This window comes from Crotalus tigris, unplaced genomic scaffold (genome assembly GCF_016545835.1).
Source record: "Crotalus tigris isolate CLP2741 ecotype Arizona unplaced genomic scaffold, ASM1654583v1 scf7180000024472.5447098, whole genome shotgun sequence".
Lineage (NCBI taxonomy): Eukaryota > Metazoa > Chordata > Lepidosauria > Squamata > Viperidae > Crotalus > Crotalus tigris.
In genome coordinates this window covers 176,259-190,675 of record NW_024100643.1, presented here as the reverse complement: position 1 = coordinate 190,675, position 14,417 = coordinate 176,259, and the positions used below count along the sequence as shown (strand labels likewise).

Sequence of the window (14,417 nt, the reverse complement as noted above, 5' to 3'; positions counted from 1 at the left end):
TCCAGCAGGCCATGCTCAAGTGCCAGGAAAATGAGACATGTTGCAGATTGACAGTGGTTGCACACGCCTGCCCTCTGCTGGCACATGAAACCAGCAGCATCCCTTGAAACATTGGTAGAGGCAAGCCTAGAGGTACACAATAAAACTGAGCTTTATAGGAAGAAGATTTCCATTTTAAAGCAGTGTAAGCATAGTAATAGTGTAAAATACTAATTACATAAATATTATATATTCCTATGTAAATAAAGCTTGGAAAGAGGGAGATTTGGGGAAATAAGATTTGTGGAGAGACACTTCCTGGAGCCATAATTTGACATATTCAGGTTATACAATCTTAGATTTTGTGGGATGCAAAGGTAAACACAATCAGGTAGCTCCTAAGGACTGTTCCTTGACATTTGCCAACAGTAGCCAGAGCTAGATGGCCATATTATTCCTCTACCTCATTGCTTGTTCAGCTATCCTTTCTAAGGACATGTGACATAAGATGTCATCAGTCTTGTGTTTTTCCTCTAGCAAGATGTACTGAAGGGTTCAAAAAAAAGGCAGATGAATGATAGGGCACGCTTGACCATGCTGGCTGAAAATTATGGAAGTCGAAGTCCAATACATCTAGAGGGCACTTACAAAAGTATACTTACAAAAATATAAATCTTTTGTAAGAACTGGAAAGGGGGAAGAGGGTACAATTGTCTAAGTTTAAACAAAAAAAAAATCACTCCTTGTCTTTCCACTTCCAGAACCAGATTTGGAAGACTGCAATTTTGCTTGCCGAGGGTCATCACCCCAAGAAAGTCTTTCTTCCATGTAAGTTTATTTTACCAAAAGGTCTGTGGAAGGCAATAATGGAATGTCAAGGATAGGATGAGATCAGAAAGAGGGCTGTTTCACCTAATAGACTAGAGAGCAGAAAAAGCAATATCAGTTTACTTTAAAAAAAAAACTGTTTTCCACATTTCTTCAAACCCCAATTTAGCCATCTGTCCATAAGTGTTGGACTACCAGCCACTTGAATGTTCTTGTTTCTTGCCATAGAAATTTTCCTGATTCTTGTTAGTTTAGAACCTTTCTAAGTTAAATGCTCTCCGCCCAACCCAGAATCAGTAAAAAGCAACGAGGAAGCATAAAGCAAAGCATCTGCTGTTGCCATTTTACCAATTCCTTTCCTGCCTGCATTGTAATTGTTCCAAGTCATTCCTGAATGGTGTTGTCTCAATTTATGCATGTACTACTTGCTTGGTAAGTGAAGCAAGATGTTTCATTTTCTCCTCTGACTTTGGTCACCACCTCCATGCAGTCATGTTCACCAGCCAGTAGGAAGAACATCAATCAATTAGATTCTGGTTTTCCCCCTTGTATCTAAGCATACTACAAATAACAATCTCTTTATTCTTCCACTTCCCCGTGACGTTGCCTTTTTCTTGCCCTCAGCCCGAAAGAGGCTAAAAACGTTTTTTAGCTATTGTAAAGTAATGCTTTTCCTCTTAAACCAGCAGCAATCTATAACAATGGCAAGATGAGTAAAAAAAAAAAAAAAGCTGATGTGTTTCACCAACTATTTTGACAATGGCTTAATCAGAAATATATGACAGTAAAGAGATGTCTTTTTTCCTATAATTCTTAGACTATACTATTTTTTTCCTTCCACATTGGGAGCTTTTTGCAGCCCAACTATTAATTGGCAGCTGGGGGAGCAATATAGTAAAGCAGGGAATTTTACCAGGCAGTCCTTCCATATCACCAAATAGTTCACTTGTTTTGACTGCGGGTTTATTGCTCTTTCAAAACTCCAGAAAGAAACTGCTCTGAAAACAAGCCTGCTTAGACCAGAGATAAGCAGGGTGACTTAACTCTCCAGCCTTACCAAACAATACTCCACCTCACCTCATCTCACCTATCAGCTTTGCAGGAAGGTTTTTTTAAAAAAAATATTTGTATTAGATTTCAGCAAAAGATAAAAGGCAAAAAGATAAAAAAAAAACCAGAGAGATTAGGAAAGAAGAGATGAAAGAAAAAGCAAAATCAGAATTTCAAAGAGGGAAAGCAAAACAGGAAAGAAAAAGGGGGTGGAGAAGAATAATTTCCAACTTTTTCAGTAGATACATATATAAAATACATTAACCTCTTATTCTAAAATCAATAATAGTAAAGTTGGAAGGGACCTTGGTGGTCATCTAGTCCAACCCCCTGCTCAGGCAGGAAACCCTACACCATTTCGGACAAATGGCTGTCCAGTCTCTTCTTAAAAACTTCCAGTGTTGGAGCATTCACCGCTTCTGGAGGCAGGTTGTTCCACTGGTTAATTGTTCTAACTGTCAAGAAGTTTCTCCTTAGTTCCAGGTTGCTTCTCTCCTTGATTAGTTTCCATTTGTTGCTTCTTTCCTGCCTTCAGGCACTTTGGAAAATAGCTGACTCCCTCTTCTTTGTGGCAACCCCTGAGATATTGGAACACTGCTATCATAACATTTCTATAGTCATAAACAGTTCTAATCATCAAATCCCAAAATTAAATTTTCATTTCTTTCAGTTTCTAGCAGGAAGTCCAACAGTAGTTTCCAAGTGCAAATAATGTTCAACCAAGTCTTTTCTTTAATCAGAGTAGTCGGTGAATTAAAATCTCTTATCCGAGCAATACTATGATTGGCTTATGACTTTCCACCAATTCATAACATTCATATACAATAGTGGGAAAATTACCATATCCCAGGTTTTAACTTAAGTACGTAAGCAAAATCAGAACACCATTATCAGAGGCAAAGAAGGAAATTTATACAGTCAGATTATAACCGTATCATTAAGCGCTGGGTTTATCGTAAGGATGTGAGATACTAGTATGCTCAACACTTTTTTGGCTTATTTACCAAGCTATGTTCACATTGCTTTCTGTGTACCCAATAACACCTGAATTGCAAGGATGAGGAGAAGATACATCTGAATATTTAGGGCAACTTTGTATTATTTGCAATAGAACAGGAAATATTTCTGATTCTTAATCATTTGAAATAGTAAGTGTTTGATAAGTGCCCTGCTCTTACCTTAAATTATGCTGGTAGAATGAAGAACATTTGGAGGTAATCAGAGGTGAGTTTCCATTGGGATCTTCAATTCAGTTATGGGTTTCAAATTCTTTGCATATAAAAGTTTGTCTTTAGTACTAAGTTACATGTCATGACTCTGAAAGCTTTAGTTAAATCTAAATGGCTATATGTACTTTTCCTAAAAGATGTTGTGATTTTATTGTCCTTGAATTTTTGGGTGTGATTGTTTCTGTCTTTCCTGTATCACACATGCAAACACACACATACTTTCTTGTGGAAGATGGGAGTGTAAATTTATCTTGGTAGCTGGAATTATCTATATATTTTTTTACTTCTGTAACCAGGAAACTTGCTAATGGAGAAGACTGCAGCATCTGGAGAATCATAGATATCAAATAAAAGAAGAGACCAAATTTATAGGCTGGTAGGCTGAGATAATTGAAATAAAGCAGCCTCAGATAATAATTAAGGATATTCTTGAAAGGAGGAGACCGGTAGCTTTTTCCTATGGCTGATAATAATAAAATACTTTGCAAACCCCATGCAAAATCAGCATTGTATACTTTATTCTCAGAATTTAGCTTTTCTGTGTCTCTGTCTTGACCCCCCAACTTTTGTGGCCTTCCAAACATAAAGCAGCTATTATGAAACGAAGGAGAACATTGATTATTAATGATGCTTTGTCCTGCACCATAACAGGTCTCCCATCAGCAGCCTCCCCACTCTCTTTGACCAGACTGTATCAACTAGCAGTGGACAGCTGGAAAATGTCCCCCAGGCCACACCAAACATTGAGCAGCTCCTGGAGAAACAGGGCAATGGAGAAGCTGGTGTCAATAGTGAGTTATGAAAGGGGTCAATGGGTTAAGGCAAGGATGTGCGATTTTGTTGGTCTTTGGCCACATTTTTTTAAAATTGTCTTTGAGGACTGCAAAAGATGTGGTGGACCAACCTAAGATTGGATGGAGCAGAGACATGTTTTTCTGCCCTTTGGAAGAAACTTTCAGAGGTTTTGCAGGGACTTTTTTCCCAAACTCCACCAAGACAGAAAAATAGGCCCCCTAGTCTGACAGGGGCTAGGGAGTGAATTAGGCAATGTCTATAATGCTGCATAGCTTAAGGCCACAGTTCCATAAACCCATGAAAACAATAAACTAAAAATTCTGATCCTACTTCTTGTAGGGATGCTCTGGGTCTTGCAGGATGGGTAGTGGAAGGCTGCTTTTAGCTTGCACAGCACAACTGTGCCCTTGTGGTGAAGACTGAGGCAACCAAAGAGAGTCAAAGCCTCTGTCAAGTAAGCCTCTATAGTACCCTCCATTAACCTCTGCAGTGGGGCAGCCTTCCCCATGACTGTTCCATCACAAGACAGAGGAAAATGGTAACTTGATGCAATCCAGGAGATTGTCCTTAAAGAAAACAGTTTAAGATCATTCTTCCAAATATTAATGTGAATATTAATGGGTTAAGTCCTTTCTGCCATTTGAGATGTTTTCTACCAGTCATGGGAAGGAAGAGAGTGCTTAGTTTTGCTACAATTCCCATCATGCTTGACCATTATGGATACTAGGTAGACATCTGGGATTTATAATTTAACCTCAATGGGAGATTTGTGGTTGGCAGCTAGTAGATCAAAGTGAGAGACTGGGAAGATGATTTCAAATCTTCTCGCTCCCTTGGAATAAACTTTTCTCTGAATTCTTTTTTGAAACAGTAATTTTAAAGATTGGGGGAAACCCTGTGCTATATTTTTTTCCCAATGGACATTTTTTGATATCGGAATAAAAAAAAATCCAACAGTTGATTATCATACTTTTTTCTAGATGATAGTAGATACACCTTCTGATCACGTGTTCAATCAATATATGGAAGAGGTCTAGAAGTATAACTCCGGGCTTCACCCATGTACTCTCTCTCTCTCTCTCTCTCTCTCTCTCTCTCTCTCTCTCTCTCTCTCTCTCTCGTCATCCTGTCTCTCTGATTTTCTTTTCTTTCTTTCCATCAAAGGGATAGAGATTGCTACCTGTTCAATATGTATGGCTCCACTGTGTCCATAACATGTTGACCAAACTCATAGATGGAATATTAGAAGAAGTTTATACTGTCTTTATCAGCTTAGAGGTTTCTAATTGCATTAAGCTACTCCCTAAATTCTTAATCATTGTAGGCTGTTGAAAGCTGGAATAACCTGTAGAAACTGTGATACACTTAAGGTACAGCTCTTTGGACCCTCCTCAATTAGTATGAATGTAGTTTTTCAGACTTTTCATTTTATTTTACTCCTAAAAATAAACACTGTACAGACAAGTATATGCAGTCAGATTAATTAGACTATAAAATATGTAAGTATGCCATTATAATATAATTTTGTTTAGACTTAACATTACATTTGTTACATTTGCTTAAATTTAACATTCCTGGAACCTGTTATACTTTACTAGGTTTTTTCCCCCTAAATTTTAGCAATGGAAAAATTTTGAGATAATTATATAGCAGGTATAATTAGCATAATTTTGCTTATTAAAAAGAAGCCAAAAAAACATGTTTAGCACATTAGGGTAATTAAAGCCATGTTCCTTTTTACATGTATACAATGTATTTAAAAGGACTGGGAATTTTATTGGCAGGTCATGCTGATCATTTTGAAGCTAATGGCCATTATGATGACTCCCTAATGACTAAATATTCTTGTAAATCCTTTCTCCCCCATTTCATATGTATTTTAATTGTATTAACATTGTTGCCCTTCCCTTTTCCATTCTCAACTTTCTCTTCTTCTTCCCCTTCTACTTCCTGTAGTCGTAGAGATGCTCAAGGCACTTCATTCACTACAGAAAGAAAATCAGCGCCTTCAGGAGCAGATTATGACTTTGGCAGCTAAAAAGGAGCGCCTGCAGCTTCTAAATGTTCAGCTCTCTGTTCCCTTCCAAGTGGTGACCACCAGCAATGGCCCCTCAAGCCAGACCCAATACATCCTAGCTCCTAACAGTAAGCAAACCTAACTGCAGTGGCTTTTGATTCTTGAAAGAGGCGTCACTGACAATATCTGACCAAAACTTCTGAGTCATTAGTACTAGGGATGGTTGATGCTGGTTCCTTTTTTAAATGTACTTTTGCTATGTACTGTTTCTAATGGGTTTGTTTTTAGAGTTATTGTTATGTTGTGAATTTTATCCTCTCTTCTGAACTTCTTTGCAATATAGGAAAACTCAATAGATCATTAGCAAATACATTTTAAAAATGAAAACTAAAATATGGTCCAGACAGAACCCCGGGAACCCCCTGGGAAATAATATAGTTTGACCAAGAGAAAAACCTTTTGAATTAGTGCAGTGCTAACGCGTTACTGAAAAGATGCTCAGGGAAACAACAAAATGTCCTTTTGATTCTTTCTCTTCCCTTCTAGCCTGCAACAGTGATTCACTGAGTATCAGCAAGAGCTCCCCATGCAAGAATAGTTTTGGTATCGAGAATACACTGTCCACTTCCTCTGAGGTAAGAGGCATCCCTTTTCAGGTCTTCGTTATCACTTAGCAGACTATCATGGTTCACGCATTCTGAATGCCACTGGGTGAGACTGTTCTGGGAGAGCCAAAGCACAATGAGAAGAGTGTGCAACCTGTTACTGAAATACATTGGTACTATATTTGCACATAAATTGTCCATTTGAAATATCGGTGCATTATTCTACCAGGTAATGTTCCATTGATTTTGCCCAGCTCAAACACTAGAATATATTGGGCCAATTCTGATGACAGAAGCTTGGTCCCGCCTATCATATTTCTCTTTAGTTTGCATCTGTGTTCTGAGCCTAAATTGCTGAGTCCTGAAGTACTGGGTACAATGTTCAAACGCCTAAGGTTTTTATCTTCTTTGTTTTTTTAAACAAAACTCTTAATTCCTGTGCTATAGTATAATTTGATTTTGGTAAGTTATTGGTGAAATTTGCTCAAATTGGAACTGGGACAAACTTGGCTAAAAAATAAAACTAATTGTGATAGTAAAACATTCAAAATAAATTCTGTAAAACTATGTGTTTCCCATTCCTAGACATATTCCATCCTGTAAAAATACAGAATCCCAGTTTTTTAGTAGACAGTTTAGAATATCTGTTTGTTTTATATATGTGTGTATGCATGTATGTGTGTGTATGTATGTATGTATGTATATGTGTGTGTGTGTGTGTGTGCAGGTCTTGGCGTATTCGGGTCTTTTCCCGTGTGAGATTGAGAGTATCTTGGCGACGTTTCGACGAGGTCCCACTCATCATCTTCAGGCTGGGGTCTTCGGCTTCGTGCTTGTGCAAGCAAAGTATGATCGGAGCTGCCGTCTCTCTATAAATATTGGTGGGGGGTATGGAGTTGCTGTAGGTGGGTTGGTTGGCTGTGTTGGAGTTATTGTTTGCAGATTGGTCGGCTGTTTCGTAACATCCTGAATAGTTGAGGTGCTGGCTGTGTGCCCATTAGTCTTTTGTGTTGTAACGACCTGGGTAATGGGCTGGGTGGTGACATCCTGAGATCTAGTATAGTGATATCCTGAGTTCTGTGTTGCAACATCCTGAGTGGTAGGCTGTATTGTAACATCCTGAGCTTTAGCGTTGTAACCTCCTGAGTTCTGTGATGTGATGTCCAGAGCAGAAGGCTGTGATGTAACATACCGGGCTTTGGTTTGGTTCTGAGTTTGCAGTCTAGCTCTATGTTCATGGCGTGTGTCCATTTGCTTTGTGTGGGGGTCAGAGGGAGGTGCAGCAGCTGGTGATGTCATCATGGTTTGGCTTCTGGATGGTGGTTGCATTTTGTCTGAGGGATGGGTTTGGGCTTGGGTTTGGGTCTGGTGACGGTGAATGGTGGTGGCGTGCTGGATATCACCACACTAGATCTCAGGATGTCACCACGCAGCCCATTACCCAGGTCGTTACAACACAAAAGACTAATGGGCACACAGCCAGCACCTCAACTACTCAGGATGTTACAAAACAGCCGACCAATCTGCAAACAATAACTCCAACACAGCCAGCCAACCAACCCACCTACAGCAACTAAGCCAGCACTCCATACACACACACCAATATTTATAGAGAGACGGCAGCTCCGATCACACTTTGCTCGCACAAGCATGAAGCAGAAGACCTCAGCCTGAAGATGACGAGTGAGACCTTGTTGAAACGTCTCCAAGATACTCTCAATCTTACACGGGAAAAGACTCGAATATGCCAAGACCTGCATATTGCTGGAAATGATTCCTGTTACTTCATATTGATCCTCCCTCTCTCCCTCCCTCCCTCCATCCTCTTTCTTTCTTTCTTTCTTTCTTTCTTTCTTTCTTTCTTTCTTTCTTTCTTTCTTTCTTTCTTTCTTTCTTTCTTTCTTTCTTTCTTTCTTTTTTCCAGGACCTTCATTCAGGATGCCCAAGCAGAAGCAGCTCTTCTCTGTCCTTCCACAGCACACCTCCACCTCTCCCCTTGCTGCAGCAAAGCCCTGCCTCACTTCCTCTAACTACTGTGGTCCAACAGCAGCCACCACCACCACCACCAATGAATGGCCTGAGCAGAGCCATGGGGACTGTTCATGGGGGAAGTGCCACAGCTACTCACAGCCTTGTGGATGGTCTCCTTGGCAGTCTGGCAGGAGGACAACAGATCCCCATCAATGGCATCCTAGGAAGTTTAAATGGCACTTTGGCCACCCAAACCCAGAATCCAATACTGGCACAAACCAGTGGCCCACCCAGTCTGCAGCTGTCCATGAGCCAAAGCAGGTAAGGCTCTGTAAGAAAGAGGGAAGACCATAAGAAAGAAGCCAAGTTTCTAGGAGGCAGATTTTAGGAAAAAATTTTGCCTTAAATTTGGAGACTTATTCCACTTTATTTTTATTTACTCCTGGTATTTTTTCACTGCATAATGACATATTTCTAGGTGGTTTATAACAACAACAAAAAAGGAACAATAAGAACTACACATATTGTAATGACAATCAGAAAGGCAGTAAGTTTAAAATAACCCATGCTGGCAGAATAAGAAAAGTATGAACTTCATACTCAAACACTTGTTGGAAAAACTGTGTTTAAGTCCTTTCCAAACAGCAATTTAAAGAAAGGAGCCAATAATATATCATGAGAAGGTGAAAAGAGCAGAAGAGAGAGAGGCATTGATTCCAGACCTCTGGGATCCCTTTGCCTTCCAAACTGAATAGTCAGGCTGGCCAGATTCAGATTGGAGGGTATGGTCACCTAGATATCTTGAAGCAGCTTTACCCTTTTTGGCTTTATCAGTCAAAGATATTAATACCTGGACAGGCTTGACATTGCAATTAGCTCGCACCCCTTGGCATATGGCCTGCTACATTTTTATCAACTTCAAGACCAGATAGGCTTTAAGAGAGACCCAGTAAACCAATATGGAGATAATGAGAGCAGGAGCATGACGCCAGAGTTTCTTGTTCAAAGAACAAGGGGGGAATCAGCCAGTTGGGCTGATTCCAATTCCATCTGTTCATCTGGGTACAGCTAAGAATCAGTAGCATTTCCAAATTGCATGCCTGCTTCTTCAGGAACAGTGTGACCCTCTCTAATGCTAGGGGGAGCATTCAATCACCATATAGCTACTACTAGACAAACAACTGCTCAGCTACTGGACAAACAACCGCTTGTTGCGATTTATCCACCACTTGTTTTGTTCCATCCAGGCTCTTATAGCCCATCCAGACACTGAGTAAACAGTTCCACAACAGCTTGTACTTGGCTCTGAATGGGAAGTAGAACTGGCGACAGTAGTATATGGATAATACCTCACCCTAGCTCATAGGTGACCTCTCCCTGAAGTTTCATGAATGTGTTAATTAGCAAAGGGATAAGGGTCAAGTCCTATGACATACTATATAAAAGGATACAGGCTTGAATATTGATTCCCCTGCCCATTCATTGACCAGAATTACTCATGTAGGAGGTAGTAGAACTATTGCAAAACCATATTCTATTAGGGTAACATGGTCAATGAGATCAAAAGCAGCTAATCGATCTAACAGGACAAGGGGGATCAGCATTAGCCAATCTGCTTCACTTTTATAAGTGTTGGGTATTTGGGAAAGAGTGTACATATATAAGCAAAAGTATTTTAAATTATTTTTAAAATATAGCCTGAACCCTACTATTCTGGCTTCCAGTATGGCAGAGGTCATTTTAATAATAATAATAATAATAATAGTAATAATGCAGTGCCTGGAGACAGCAGAATAGAAGAGAAAGAGCTGGAGAAGATAACAAAATACAAAGACATAGAAATAGAAAGACTATGGCAAAAGCAAGCAAGGGTAGTACCAATAGTCATAGGCTCCTTGGGTGCAATCCCAAAAAAACTGGAGCACCACTTGAACACCATTGGCATTGACAAATTCGCTATTAGTCAATTGCAAAAGGCGGCCTTACTAGGAACTGCTTCCATCCTGCGACGATATCTGTAATACCATCAAACATCCACATCTGCCTATCCCAGATCCTGGGTAAGGACTAGATAGATAGACAAAATGCCATATCCAGTCTGAACATCTGGCTGACTGTGCGATGGTCAATAATAATAGTAATGGATGTGGCAGTGCTTGGAGACAGCAGAATAGACGAGAAAGCACTGGAGAAGATAACAAAATACAAAGACCTACAAATAGAAATAGAAAGACTGTGGCAAGGGTAGTACCAATAGTAATAGGCGCCTTGGGTGCAGTCCCAAAACAAACGGAGCACCACTTGAACAACATTGGCATTGACAAATTCGCCATTAGTCAATTGCAAAAGGCAGCCTTACTAGGAACTGCTTCTATCCTGCGACGATATTTGTAATACCGTCAAACATCCATATCTGCCTATCCCAGGTCCTGGGTAAGGACTCGATAGGTAGACAAAAATGCCAAATCCAGTCTGAACATCTGGCTGACTGTGTGATGATCGATGATGATGATGATGATGATGATGATGATGATGATGATAGGAGGAGGAGGAGGTATTCTTAAATAAATCAGATTGGGTAGCACAAGAGAAATAAGCAAGCTTTCCAAGCCTCTTCTTCCCCCTCCCCTGCTTAATTCTGAAGTTGTGGAACTCAATTTGTCTTTTGCAGCAGTAGTGCGTCGCACAAACTGACCTATTCTTTTTGTCGTCTTTCTTCCAGTATGCCTAGTGTGACTCACTTTTCAGAGCAGCAGCGCCAGCTGCTCAGCCAGCCTGAGCTTCAACTGCAACAACTGCAGCAGCTCTTAACATCGCAGCCACTCAACTCAGTAAGTAACATTTCATCAGTCAACTGCTGAGGAACAACTACTAACTAAAACAGCAAGGCATCAGCTTGAGGTATAGGGTTTTCAAAAAAAGACAATGTTTTGTCAACATCACAGAACAAATTAGAACAGGACTGCTGTTCTTACTTCCCTTGGTGTCTGGACTTCAGACAAAATCCAATTTCCATGTTCAGTGAAAAAGAATTTTCTTTCAAAGCCAGAGCAGACACTTCCCATCTCCTTGTAGAAGCCAGATAATGATGGGGAGCAGAAGCAGATAATACCCAAGTTGCAAGCGTTCCCTTAGCGAGTGCTTATGAGCAAGTTACGAATATTGCGGCACCACAGCAGTCATTCACCCTTACGAGCAACCGCACTGCAATATTCACCCTGGTTATTCCCTCCTTCCCCACCTCTGGTCTGACTAGATGCTAGGCCTTCAATAATCACCCTGCGAAGAGCGAGATCCTTCACTTTCTTGGCTGCTCCAGGCTTTTGGTGAGTTTGCAGAGAATGGAGGCTTAAAGTAATGCAAGATCATGCGAGATCAGTGAAACGAGATCTCACACTACTGATCTCATGTGAGCTAATGGTACTTTAGGCCTCTGTTCCATGGCCCTCCGGATGCCTGATCCAGGTGCCTGAGGGCTTTTCCAGGCCGCTGCCACATGGATCTCAGGCCAGGGGACACTTCTGTGGCCCTCCAGATGTCCGATCTGGGCACTCGAGGCCTTTTTCAGGCTACTGCCACCCAGATCTAAGGCCAGGGGATGCTTTTGCGGCCCTCTGGATGCCCGATCCGGGCTTCAGAGGTCTTTTCCAGGCGGAAGCGTCCCCCAGCCTCAGATCCAGGTGGCAGCAGCCTGGAAAAGGCCTCCAACTCCGGATCGGGCATCCAGAGGGCTGCAGAAGCATCCCTCGGCCATATGTCCAGGCAGCAGTAGCAGCAGCCTAGAAAAGGCCTCTGATGCCTGGATCTGGCCTCTGGAGGCAAGCAGAAGCATCCCCCAGCCTCAGATCCGAGCGGCAGCAGGAAGCGTGTCAGAGAGGAGACGGATGTTTTCAAGGAAAGTCTGGCGCGGGAGGAAGGAGGGGGAACCATGAAGCATCTTAGTGGGTCGGGGAGGTCTTTGCCTCATGTTTCCTTAACGAGCCGCGTGCATTTTAACAAGCAGGGAGTGATCTCATTCGAGGTACGAGATTCACTCCTATGAGTTTTTGAGTTATGAATGGAATGGGCAGCCTCCATTACATTCGTAACTTGAGGACTACCTGTACTGTGGGCAGTGGTGGGATTCAGCCGGTTCGCACCACTTCGGCAGACCAGTAGCTAATTTTTTGTTGCCCAGGCCCAGAATGGACTTCCGGAAGTAGCATCCATACAGAGAACCGGTTGTTCACATATTTGAATCCCACCACTGATTGTGGATATATATAAAAAGAAACCATGGTTTTCTGATGAACATTAAGGCTACAGGAGTGGATTTGAGCACCTGAAACCTAGACAAACAGTAGAGAGCAGTAGTGAGCTAAAGATTGCTGTAGTGCTAATTCAGAAGTTTGCAGCACAAATCTGTCTTGATTAATTTAATCAAGCAATTGCCTACCTCATTATCAAGACTTTTTTCTTTTTTTAAGACTTGAATATGTTTTTTTTTAATAAACTAGTTAATTAGTTTATTAGAGCTGTGGTGGCACAGTGATTAGAATGTAGTACTGCAGGTTAACTCACTGCTCACTCCAGGAGTTCGATTCTTACCGATTCAAGGTTGACTCAGCCTTCCATCCTTCTGAGATCGGTTAAAATGAGGATCCAGATTGTTGAGGGAGGGGGCAATATGAAAACCACTTAGAGAGGGCTATAAAGCACTGTGAAGCTGTATATAAGTTTAAGTGCTATTGCTATTGCTTACAAATAATGTCTCATTTCAGACTCATCTCTTCTGCTTAGTATCAAAAGCTCCCTCAGTGTTTGGTATGATTAAAAAGAGAAAAAAATATACAGTGCACAAGCAGGCAAAACAGACAAACGCAGTTGTTTTCATAGAAGCACTTTTCAAAAACATTAGGTCAATTTTTCTTTAGATTTTTTTTTCAGTTCTCCTTAAGTAAATAGTATAAGGCACATATCATAAGAACAGCAGTATTTGGCATGGTTTGGTTTTTTTTTCTAACTCTTCTGGTATAGGATATGAGGGAGAGCTGCTACAATCTTTCTGCAGCTGATCATGTTCATTTGGTTCTTAGGAGCAGCAGACATTGATATTCCAGATGATTCAGCAAATTCAGCACAAACGAGAATTGCAGCGGCTCCAGATGACTGGTTCCTCAATGACTGGCCTTGGCCCAGTGACCACCACATCCCTTCTCCACTCCAGCAATAATGCACCATCAGCTGCCAACAGTACTCTCCTGGCCTCCATCTCCCCTCAACAGCTTAATCCTGCCAGCTCATTGATGGCTTCCCCACCGCTCAGCACCCCTGGGAACAGCCTGATGTCAGCAACAGGAGCTGTTATTCCACCTGTCCTTACAGCCCAAACAAACCCTTTCCTCAACCTGCAGGGTGATGGCAGCAGCCAGAAAGGAATGGTGAGCATCTTATAAGAAGGCCAGAAGCAAGGTATTGCCTGCCAACAGCTGAACTACTTTGGTGAAATAGGGTATTCATAAATATTTTAACTTCTGAAAAAGACATTTTCTGGAATTAGGACCTCATCTAGCTCTACTACCGGGTAGAGGTTATTTTCAGGGAAGTCTGGTGGGGAATCTAACATGGCTATGGAACAGATCTGGATGTATGATTTGGGCAAAATTCTAGATACCGAAGTAAATATGGGAAACAGAAAAAAAAGTTTTGAAAATACAGTGGAATGCATTCTATAAAGGAATGGGTTAATGAGTAGAAAGCTGCAATGGGAAAGAGGCTGGACAAGGCTAAATGGAGGAGTCTGGAAATGAAAGAAGAAAAATTATATTTAGAAGGCACCTGAGATTAGAATTGCAGAGGAGTGTTTCATATCTGTTTTTCTTCCTCCCTTTTTTTTTTAAAAAAAGATGTATTGTTTGGCATATCACCAATTTAGACAGTGCTGTTTTTGCCATTTTTCCCCCT

The 14,417-nt window shown here is 41.1% G+C and overlaps 1 protein-coding gene across 11 annotated transcripts in view; it reads left to right on the top strand.

The window, feature by feature from the left end:
* The window catches only part of MLLT6 (MLLT6, PHD finger containing), a 112,821-nt gene that overhangs the window by 90,431 nt on the left and 7,973 nt on the right, over nucleotides 1-14,417 (top strand). For 9 of the 11 annotated variants that reach the window (XR_005555491.1, XR_005555492.1, XM_039333178.1 and 6 more), the window contains 7 exons: nucleotides 741-807; nucleotides 3,738-3,877; nucleotides 5,838-6,026; nucleotides 6,445-6,533; nucleotides 8,428-8,795; nucleotides 11,197-11,305; nucleotides 13,550-13,894. Coding sequence is in view for 8 of the 11 variants with exons in the window: in XM_039333178.1 (XP_039189112.1) it covers nucleotides 741-807; nucleotides 3,738-3,877; nucleotides 5,838-6,026; nucleotides 6,445-6,533; nucleotides 8,428-8,795; nucleotides 11,197-11,305; nucleotides 13,550-13,894 (1,307 nt within the window). In the remaining 3 variants the exon portion in view is untranslated. Of the gene's footprint in view, nucleotides 1-740; nucleotides 808-3,737; nucleotides 3,878-5,837; nucleotides 6,027-6,444; nucleotides 6,534-8,427; nucleotides 8,796-11,196; nucleotides 11,306-13,549; nucleotides 13,926-14,417 lie in introns of all 11 variants that reach the window. The other 2 variants (XR_005555493.1, XM_039333181.1) reach the window with 1 other exon arrangement.